The sequence below is a fragment of the Zonotrichia albicollis genome, chromosome 1 (genome assembly GCF_047830755.1).
Source record: "Zonotrichia albicollis isolate bZonAlb1 chromosome 1, bZonAlb1.hap1, whole genome shotgun sequence".
NCBI classification, from domain to species: domain Eukaryota; kingdom Metazoa; phylum Chordata; class Aves; order Passeriformes; family Passerellidae; genus Zonotrichia; species Zonotrichia albicollis.
In genome coordinates this window covers 65,636,871-65,648,147 of record NC_133819.1, presented here as the reverse complement: position 1 = coordinate 65,648,147, position 11,277 = coordinate 65,636,871, and the positions used below count along the sequence as shown (strand labels likewise).

General features: G+C 47.4%; 1 protein-coding gene across 1 annotated transcript in view; it reads right to left on the bottom strand.

Moving 5' to 3' along the window:
* Positions 1–3,106: 3,106 nt before the first annotated feature.
* Positions 3,107–11,277, bottom strand: part of GMPR (guanosine monophosphate reductase) — a 42,033-nt gene continuing 33,862 nt past the window's right edge. Inside the window, exon 9 of the mRNA XM_074543308.1 lies at positions 3,107–7,950. Within this exon, the coding sequence (XP_074399409.1) occupies positions 7,770–7,950 (181 nt within the window). The 3' untranslated portion in view covers positions 3,107–7,769. The remainder of the gene's footprint in view (positions 7,951–11,277) is intronic.

The following is an 11,277-nucleotide window of genomic DNA, read 5'->3' as shown; positions in this document are numbered from 1 at the left end:
GATATGCATATGTGCACACACACCCCCAGGCAGAAGTGTCTGTTTGCACACAAAGAAGTTATGTGTGCATTTTTTTATGTGTATGCCTACATGTCCACTTGATTCCCTGTCCTGAGGACAGCCTTGCTTTGTGCCCATAGGGAAATTCCAAACGCGTTGCACACCTCTACTCCAGAGTTCAATTTCTTTTACATAGACGACCTCGCTTCAGATGTGTTACCTTTACTGATAGGATCTTTTCTTGTAGCACTATACCTTGTGGGAATATTTTTTGATGTAAACCTAATTTGAGAAGCTTATAAAAAATAGAAACTTTTTTTGAAGCACTCACATTGAGGAGTACAGGTAATGTTTTAAAAAATTGCACAAAAGAAAAATGAATGTTGGAATGATTCATTCAGTGTTTGAAAAAGAGATGGCTCTGTTTGAACAGTGAGTTTCATACCTTGTTTGTAAAAAAAAAAAGTTTTTAAATACAAAAGCAGAGAAAGGTTGAAAGTTACATGTTTTTTGTATATAGAAAATGTCATGTCTAGATGATCTGATTTGTATTGGCTCTGGCCAGGAAGAATTATTACTTAAAAGGCTCTTAAAGAACAACTGTGCTTAATTTTCTGTTCGTATTACATGGGTCCCATTTCTGGGGAATGGAGTCATGCTGTTAACTCCTGTGCTGAAAATACACCTTGGAGCAGCAATTCCTGAGTGCAGCTACCGGGCACTTCGAAGGGTGGCTACTGTGCAAAACGAGAGTCTCCCTCTCCAGTTGTATTTTGGCTTTAAGTCTGTTCCGCCTGTGCTGAGGGAGCCCCTGGCAGCCCAGAGGTCAAGGCTGGTTCCGAGGGAGCCTTGGCCGTGCCCTGGGCAGGCCCGGGTGTGGGGACCCTGCTGGTGCTGGCAGCCCTCGGGCTGAGAGCTGCTGCCGCCTGAGCACAACCTGCGTAGTTTCCACCTGAGACCTTTTGGTCCCATTTTTTTCTCTCTCTGGGGATGCTGTTCCAGTTTTTTTCAGCACTTCCTGGTCCAGATGAAATCCAAAGAGTACAACCCTGAGCTAGAAGTGCTTGTAATAAGGTATCCTTGCCCAGCACTAGCAGCAGAATGGTACCTGAGGAGACCCGGCCCTCCTGCCCCAGTCACTGCCCCTTTCTCCCACCGCTGCTGCCAGGAGCAGCTGGTCACACGGTTCCAGTGACGGTCTTGACCAATGGCAAGACTGATGTTTTTCAGAAGCCAAAAGGAGAGGATCCTGAAGCAGTTTCTGAAGAGAGGATCCTTTTCCTGTCCAAAGATTGAGCTGGGCAGTTGGGAGCTGGTGGGCAGGGTGGAGAGGGCAAAGTTTCCAGCTGCTCCCATCCCCCTCCCTGGAGGTGACCCAATCTTTGGCTCCCACAGGCACAGGGGAGGGGAACACTCGCCCTGTGCAAGTGACCCCCGGGCACTTAGAAACCGGCCCCAGTTGTGTCACGGTGAAGTGCATTCAGCCAACAGGTAGTATTTATACAATAACTGTCTCTAAGGGTTCCGTAGGTTTTTTCTTGTTGTTAGCTGAAAGGACGCAAGTCTTCCACTGAGGATTTTTTGGAGGCTTCATCCAAGGTTGTTTCTTTTTTGTTAGTTTCTATTTTGAGCAGTTAAAGCTCCTGTGCCCTTTCCCTCGATCACGCAGTAGGTGTGCATTGGAAGTGTTGTTTGCAGCGAGCGGAGTCACTTGTTGAAGCTGTCCTTGCTGTACTACGAGACTGGTGATGGGCAGAAACTTCAGGGCCCAGATCCCCAGCCGGGGTGGAGCCAGGGTGGGACCACTGGCTCTGCCGGCAGTGCGGGTCTGCCCCTTCACACCTGCTGGCGAGGAGATTCCACCCTGGCATTTGCTTTAAAAGTCCAGGGCCCAGGTACTCTCCCGTTGAACAAGCTCTGCAGAATTCTTGTTCCAGTCCACTGGGTTTGGATCTGGGCAGCTGAGGGCAAAAACGGGCCGGGGGTGGCCGCAGGTGGCTCGGATGGCCAGGCGCTTTGCGAAGTTACTAATCTGGTAAGGCATAGATGCAACTCTTCACGACAGTCAGCTAATGTTGAAACTCACTAATGTATGTATTTGCTCCTTTTTTTTTTTAATAATGTATTAACTTGTTGAACACTGTTCTTTTCGCAGTGTTACAAAAGTGGGGGTGGGGGAATTTCCCAACCTTTTTCAGTTTGGGTGAGCTACTGAAATCCATTTTGTACTAGCTATGTCACCGCTCCCGGCAGCAGCTGGCAGCGGCGCTTGGCCGAGCCGGGGTCAGGTCCAGCCATTAGACATCAGTAGTTTTTAAAGTAATTTTTTTTTAAATTGTCTAGTATTACTAATGAGGGTTGTTGCAAATCACACTTCCAGTGTAGTTCCTAGTGTAGGCCCAGTAAAAGGGATATCGCAGCTTTGTGTTGGGGAGAAATTGAGCTGACATGGCCAGTACAAAGGAGAAAATAGGGAGGGAATAACGTTTTGCACCTTATTGAAAAGAGGAGAAGATTTTAAGTGCATACAGACATAGTTAAGAGCTTTTATTGTGACAGGAGAACTTTTTTCCATATGCGTGCATACTCTCTGTAATTCCAGTGTAAAATATTGTACTTGCACTAGCTTTTTTAAAACAAATATTAAAAAAAATGGAAGAATTCATATTCTATTTTCTAATGGTGGTGTGTCTATTTGTAGGATACACTCGCGTCTGTTTATTGAATTTTATGGTCCCTTTCTTTGATGGTGCTTGCAGGTTTTCTAGGTAGAAATTATTTCATTATTATAATAAAACAATGTTTGATTCAAAATTTGAACAAAATTGTTTTAAAGAAATTGTCTGTATACCAGTACAAGTTTATTGTTTCAGTATACTCGTACTAATAAAATAACAGTGCCAATTGCAAACGTGTGTTTTGTCTTTTATGACTGAAGGGGAGAGAGCTTTCCTAGGGACATAATTTGCCCAGTTTAATTCCCTGCCCAGTCCTCCCCCAGCCCTGCCCTGGCAATGCATTTGAGAGCATTGGCTTTTATTTGTGACAATTCCCAAAGGCAGCCTGTACCCACCCATCCCATGGCCATACAACGCTCTGCAGCCCATCAGGGTGAAGCTTTTTATTGCATAACAAAAAACTTGGGAGCAGTTGGGATGATTGGGCAGCACACACAGGGATGCCACAGCAGAGGGAAGGGGGACAGCATCTCATCACCATCTCAGCAGGGCTGAGCAGGGCAGCAAAACACTGAAAGCCCAGCAGCTTTTTGGCCAATGACACAGAAGCGCTTCACAGTTATCACAGGCAACACCACGGAGTCCTGGACTCCAAACTGATTTATGTATGAAAACTTTGGCCAGCAAACAGTGTGTCAAATAAATGTTGGGGAGGGCTCGATTAAGCATCACCACAAATGAAGCTAAGGCTGCAAGGGGTGGCCTGTCCTGAGTGTAGAGCTGTGCCAGCATCTACTCAAGACACGCTTCAACCCCGCTGCCCCTGGCAGCTCCCAGCCCGCAGGGAAGGGCTGGCCCTCTCCCACCTGCTGGCCTTGGCTGCTGCAGAGGGAAAACCCCTGTTCTTGAGCCCTGGCATTTTCCCCCCTCCACTTCTCTTCCACACAAGGCCAAATCTGGCACTGGCTTCAAAAGCCCTCCTGGCTCCAAAAGAGAATTTTTGGTGTAAAACTGGTATTAGCAACTAAACAGCACCATCCCCCAGTGGGGGATGTGAGATGGTGATGGATAGACACTGTACATACAGCGGCAGAAAGCTGCAGCAACAAGTCTGTCACAAGAGTGGAGTTCAACAGGTATAAAGTAGGGAGTGCTTGGTTCAGAAAAGCTTCAAACTCTCATCATGTCCTTGACTGAAAGCACCTGTCCCAACACAGTGGGGCTTGGCCAACAGCTGCCACATTTCTTCCTTATCCCCATCCTTTCTACCCCTGCTACTGACTAGCTTAAAGAAGAGACAGGCACATTTTATATGGGAAAAGCTCCCCCAAAGGCAAACAGAGGCTTCTTCTGATCCTGCCTTTTAACTCTCCATATTTACAGGGTGTCCCCATCCTACATTCAACCCCACCATGCCCTGAGGGAGAAGAAAGTGACACCAAAGCACAGCCAAAGCCCCTGCCCCATTGGCTGTTCCAATGAGCAGATGGGAATGTATTTCTCCCAGAGAATGGAGACCTTGGTGGCTTGTTTTGCATCTGTCAGGATGCTGGCTGAAGCCCACCCCTTTAGCAATTATTCACACCTACAAGGAGGTGTCCACTTGCACAGTGCACTCCTTGCAGCCACCACAGAGTCACTGGGTGCGCAAGGCCGCTCCTGTGCCGAGCCCTCCCCTCCCAAGGAGAGTTCTGGTAACCAGGCTCTGTGGGCAGGAGCCCACCCTGCAAAATGTGCTGCAGCAAGGCAACCCCAGAGCAGCACTGGGAGTGCCAGGGCTGTTAGAGGTGTCCTTATGTTCCAAGAAGCCACAGGCAGACATGCTCAGCAGGGATGCTTAATTTCAGCATCCCCACTTGTAGGTCTTTGGTATGTTAAACTGCACCCCTGTGGATCCAGTGGGAACCTCAACACTGCTCTTGGGAGCTCAACAATTGCCTGGCTGGGGAAGCAGGCATGGCCCTGGCCTGCAGTACAGGCTGTCGCACTCACAGCATTCCTCTGGATAGGATGGGGTTGGAGTGTAGGATTAAAGAAGACCTGGTTATGCAGAATGACAACATTAAGCATTATTAAGCACTTTAAAAATTTCTTTTCCCACAAAAGGACACCAAGTAACAAAACACCCAGTTAGATATGCAGGTGAGGTAGATCTAAAAATGGCACATGGCATTTGTCAGAGGTTGTGGTCTTGACTTGGACCATCCTGCCAGACAAAGCGTGTTCCTGGCTCCCTCTGCCTCCGTTCCTTGTGGGAGTGGCAGCAGGCTTGAGCAGGGTACAGGACCTGGAGCTAAGTGATCAGGGCAAGAGCTGCAGCACAGGAATAGGCGTTAAAGGGGACTCCAGTGCCTTTTTGTATTTTCCAGCCTGTCTCAGAGCTGCACATATACAGTGTCAGTGATAAGCACTGACATAGCTAAGGGTTATTCCTGAACAAAATTCACATACAACTGGGTGAGATGCAGACATGCCACCAGTTCAGCCTTTCTGCATCTCATTTCTCTCTCCTGCTCACTTTTGGAGAGGAGAAAATGAAAGAAAACATGTTGCTTATCAAAACAGTGGTAAGACCTGGTATTCAGAAAAGCAAATACCTAACATCAAAACTTTATCAATCACCATTCATGGCATCAAATGTCATTCATAGACTGAAGAATTCTGGGACAGCTTAAGAATAGCTTGTCCCTGTCCTATTAGTCACTGATCAGAGTTATGTGCAGGAGGAGAAGGAAAGGAGGTGGAAGAGTGGCCCCATTTGCCACACTTGTAGAGAGGCAGCCTCTCCTTGCCCCCAGCACCTGCCCTTTGGAAAAGAAACTGTTCTGAGGCCATCATAAAGCTGCTTGGTTTGGTGTGCGCATGATCTTTTAAAAAAATGTTTACAAATATATATATTTTCTTATATGCATATGTATTTCTTAAATTCCACTTAGAAATGTAGCTAAAAAAAGTAGAAAAGCGCTAGTGAGAGTGGGCATGAGACCAGCAGAGTGCTGCACTTCCCACATGTGAAGGCACCAGTGTGGAGACACACCTGTGGTCAGGCCTGGGCTGTGGTGGTCCAACCCCACTCCTGACAGAGGTGTCCATTTGCTTCCCCTCTACATCACACAAACAGAGAGCAGTGCTGCCCCACAGCTGCACTGATGAGAGAGGTCACACTGCCCTGCTCTGGGCCCAGTGCAGCTGAGAGCAGCAGGGGGCCCATGGTGCCTTTCTGTGGTGGAGAAGCCTGGCATTCTCTTAACATGATGCTTCCAGGCTGGAGGGAACTGGAGGGATCAGGGCCTGGATTCACAGGGGCTGCTTCTCTTCTGCATTCACATTCCTTTATGATATGTGGGCAAGACAAATGGTCCTTGCAGCCAGCACAAGCATAACCTGTGCTCACATCAAGGCCCTCGTTCTCTTCCAAAGCAGAGGAAGAGGTCATCCCACAATTAAGAAGTACATCCTACATGTTAAATACCAGGAAATTTAGAAGATACCCTCTGCTTTTTCTAATGTGCACAACACACTGAAAAATCACCAGGGATCAGCTTGTGGCCTGGATTTGCTTCTCAGCATGGTTAACTGTACCAGTCCTTGTGATTGGCTTTTTGAGCGGTCCAGCGTATAAGTTTAATTCTAGAGTTTCTCTTTGCTATTCCTTTTCCTACAGATCACTTTTTTGCTTTTCAAAGGAAGCCTGCCTCTTTCCACAGATGTCTACAGGAGGGGAAAGTAAGACTCTGAAGTACTGAAGTAACACCAGATGCATTATGATCTCAGCAGCAGTTTAAAGTAAGTGGCCAAGCATTATTAATTCATTGGTGCTCACTTTTACATCATTTATCATATCGAGCTACTGTGGTATTCATGTGGATGCAATGTGTATTTCCAAAGAAATTTTCATTGTGATTTATCAATTAATTATCAGGCCATTACACTTTATTGAGGTGTTACTCAGAGTCTCAAATATTCACTACTGCCTTTAGAGCAAATGCTTTAACTCCATCTAAGCCTGACAGTGTCTTGCAATCAACCAGGCTGATCTGCCAAAAGCTCTCTCTTGCTTTACATGATGTCAAGGACTGCAAAGGAGTGGTACCACATAACCAGAAGGCAATTTGATCCCTCTGGCCTCCTCCACCTGGCCACAGACAATGCACTGCACAGTGTTTTTACATCTTTGCTAAATGGATGTGAGCGGGCAAGGGAACAGGGAGGGCTACAAAGAATCGTCCCCCCATGTCAGGCTTACAGTTGCTGAGTTTCAATATCTTAAAAACCTGTTCCCAGAGAGAAGGTAAAAGCAGGAACCCAGCTAATTCAATAACTGCACTTATGATAAAGCAGGCAAGCTCTGAAAAGTGGTCACCTGAATGATCTCCTCAGACGGGGGCAGGGGGGCCAGCAAGGTTTAGCTACATTCAGTGCCCGCTTCTCTGAAGGGGCAAGTCCATTGAACAGGGAGGTTTAAGAAAGAACAGCAACATCAGCCCTGTGAACTGAAAGTGACAGAGATCTGGTGTTTTTAGCATCACATCTCACCAGCAACCAGGCCTCATCTACCATCCACCTCTGGCAGCTGTGCCATATCATCTGTTCTTTAGCCAGAAAAAAGATTAAGAGAATTTGGGTTTTTTTTCCTCCATGCAATTCCTTGCATCTTTTTCTCTCCCAGCCTGCAATTTCTGAAAGGTGCACTGCCAGAAAGTGGTGGTAGCTGACAGGTCAGTCTTAGAAAAGAGAATGTGTGAATGTGTGCAGGCGTTAACAGCCATGTCTGTACAAGCCAATTCCTTGTTAACTGAGGTTTCAGCAGCTATTTATCAGAGGGGCAAAAAAACAGGTGAAGAAATGACTAAAAAATAAAATAGGCACAATGATAAAAGATGAGGCAATTGCATTTTGAATCAATGGCATTGTGTTAATAGCATGACCTTCCCCTTCCAAATCCCAGCCATAGCCAATAGCTATGACACTGCCGTTCTGAGAGAGAGAGGGAAGTTTGCCACTAACACAACATGGAGGAGAAAGCAAAGGAAGAGAGCAGCCCTTCCTGCTCTTCTTCCCCAGCCCCCTCTCCAGCCCCCCAGGCCTAGGCTAGGAGAAGACCTCGTTGTGCTGCTGGGTGACCCGGATAAACGTCGTCCTCTTGCTCAGTTCCTTGAGTTTGGCAGCTCCCACGTAGGTGCAGGTGGAGCGCAGCCCCCCAAGGATGTCCAGGATGGTGTGTTCCACATCCCCTTTGTATGGCACCTCCACAGTCTTGCCCTCTGAAGCCCTGGAGAAGAGATCAGTCACTGCATTCATATGGATGCAAAATATGAGTGTGTTTAATGGAGAATTGTGGCACTGAACTGTGCAGGCTGCAGTTTACAAACGTGCCCCCAGGTTTACTGCTTGGGGCTCTCAAGCACTGAAATGCCTCAGCTCCACTCACCACCAACACTGAGAAGTAGAAGCAGACAGATCTTGTAGATGCTTCAATATCCCATGAGTTTATTTACAGATCTGCCCCTTCCTCCCCTCTACCATCTGCCTACAAGCAAGTGGAACTTCCAGCTTTATTGAAAAGTAAATTTGACTGTGACAGCTGCAACCTTAAAGTGTAAGGAACGGCCAGACTCAAACAGAGAAATGCTGGAGCTGGTTCTCAGCAGGCACCACCCAGCACAGCTCAACAGAGGCTTCCTGGCCCTTGGGCTCTGTCCCATGTTACTGATCAGCCACAGATGGAAGTGCTCTGGCTGTCCCCTACTACTGTGATTCTCCAGAGCTCACAGAGAGAGAGAGCAGGAAACCTGTTACAGAAACCTGCTGCACAGCTGTCCCTTGAAGCTAAAAGGTGATCTAGCACAGTTCAGTGCCAGGCAAAAAGGCCAGAAAAACACCAATGCTGTGAATACTGTCAAGTGCTGGTGCATGCCAGCACGGACTACACTGTTCCCAAAAAGCACATCTGAAAGAGTTACACAATGGAAGAATCCAGGCAAATAACTTCCACTCCTCCTGCAGCTTTCTCCAGCCCCATGTTCAGCAATCCCTCCTGTAGCAGAGGCTCTTTGTGAGCTGATCAGTGGCATCAGCAGCTGATCCCACTACACTTTAGAGTAAGCTTGTTCTGCCTGGCACACTGGTTCTTCTGGGAAGGGAAGCCTTGGGAAGGGAGGGTCTAAGACAGATGAGGAGACGCTTTCCTTCTGCCCTACAAAATGGAGACAGAAGTCATGGCAGCAGTCTGTCATTATTCTAAATGTGGCTTTATTTGCTTCTTCCTTAAAAGTTTCCAGGGGATAGTACAAGAAAGGGCATGCCTGTTTGTAGGCTCCATTTGTGAATCATTAACAACAGCAACAGCTGCTATGTGGAGGTACTTCAGTGTGAGCCTGCCTATATTTCATCCTGTTAGTCTAAATGTGAGGTCACAGCCCTAGGGAGACAATAAAGGCAAAGTGTGGATATGCCATGTGAGTAAGGAGCCATGATTAATCTCCCTACATCTGATGAGTAATTGACTCTTTCTTGAAACTCTTAAATAAGCACTGCAGTGGCCAGTGGAAGATGGATGTGCCACTGGCATCTTGCAGACTGCACAGGGCTTAGGGGTCTGTTGTATGGCCTCTGCTGCTGGGAGTTCCCAGGCTTTTAGTTTCAGCTCCAGTGCCAGAAGGAAAAGGCTGAAACAACACTCATGCCACTGTTCCTGCTTTTGGCCATGCCCATCTCTTCCAGTCAAAGCTGGGAGGTTGATCTCAGGCTCCAGGGAGCTTCCTGCAAGATTGTGAGAGACAGTGCCATGTCTGGGATTTGCAGAAACCAGTGCAAATTCTACCATGTCCTGCCACCTGAAGAGCCCTGCATGCTGTTCTGTGCAAGGAGTGCAGGGTTTACTGCATTCGTGCATGGCTGCCCATTCAGTTCATGCATGAGAGGTCAATTAGCTGATCCATGAATGCACCATCAGTAAATGTAAATTCCCCGTTAATTCATGCTTAAGCATCCTGTGGTTCATAAGCTGCACATTGCTCCTATGAACATGAGTGCTTGGTGGTCCTTTTTTCAGTGAAAAAATACAGAAATGGGTGATGGTTACAGCCACTGCCCCTGGGAGAGATCCCTGCAGTGGCTACAATGGTGTCAGGAAGCTGAAGCCTGTGGGTTGCTACTTAAGGCTTTGGAGACCAAGATCTACAGAAGTGGTGAACACCTGACAACACAGCCCCAAAGCTCTGACAGCTAAACACTCGCTATTGCTCCTCCAGAGTCAGCTGGTGGGATGTCCTGTTGATCAAGGAGTAACCTGTAGATACCATACTGGGTAAAACACACTAGAAGAGAGGTGTGAGATTAGCTCCACAGCCTTGTCCACAGAGATAAGGGGATGACGTTTCTGATGAATATATACTCAAGCTGTGCTAACATTAACCCCAATAGTCTTGTCCCCAGAGGAAAGGGGTTTTTAAGAGATAACATGTTGCTCAGACTGAGCTGAGAAGTCATCTGGTTCCCTGGGAAGCGTGGGTGGAATTTCACTACATGTATGCACACACTGGTGCACTATTAATTGCTGTAGTCTGGCCCAGGGGTGGGATCTGTATCCATAGGGCTATAAAACCAAAAGTTAACCCCTTTAACACAGTACTCAGGATGGAGGAGAGACATTTAGTAAGTGAACTGCTACAGTATCAATCCCTGGTGGCTGGTCCATAGGGAGGAAAAATGGAGTTTTTAACTTATGTATGTTAAGACTGTGATGATGTCCAAAGAGTTCATATTGGACTAACCTTCTAAGGGCTCCCCAATGTATGCTTTCCCAAGGAGTGACGTATAGGCCATGAATTACTGGGCTTGCTGTGCTCTTGTGTGAGTGCCAGATTAGTTCATGCATGAGCACTGAATAAATTAATGCACGAGTGCCTAATTAATTCATGCATGAATAGCCAGTCATTTCTGCATAAGCATCCAATCAGTTCATGCATGCATGCCCAAATTATTTATGTCCAAACACCCTGTTAGTACATTCATGAGTGCCCAACGTGATGAGCACCCAGCTGACTCCCACCAGCAGCCATATGGGTGCTGTGCTGGGCAAACACAGCAGGGTTCAGGTGACATGGGGGGCCAGTGTGACCTGTGTGGGATAAGGCCACGGCCTGCATCATTCCAGAGATGTTCCACCTGGCTCCAAAAATGGTGTGAGCCACCAAACTTTCAGCAGGTCAGAGGAGCACGTGACACCTCTCCTCAAGTGTACTTATGAAACAGCAATGGCCACTGGGAGAGGAGACACACCTGGACACACCTGAGGAGACGTGCAGTGCACTCCCAAAGGGAGTGCAGTCCCTGTGTGACTCATGCTAGAAAAGGGAGAGCTGTAAAGGAACTGTGTCCCCTGGACAGCCCTCAGTGTTGGCAACACACCAATGCTTTAGTTACTGCCAAGCTGTGGTTGCTGCAAGTCAAGGACTTTCCTCTTCCTCACACCACCCCACCAGCAAGTAGGCTGGGGGGCACAAGAAGTTGTGACAGGACACAGCCAGGACAGCTGACCCAAACTGACCAAAGGGACACTCCATACCATATGGCAATAGGCTCAGTATATAAACTA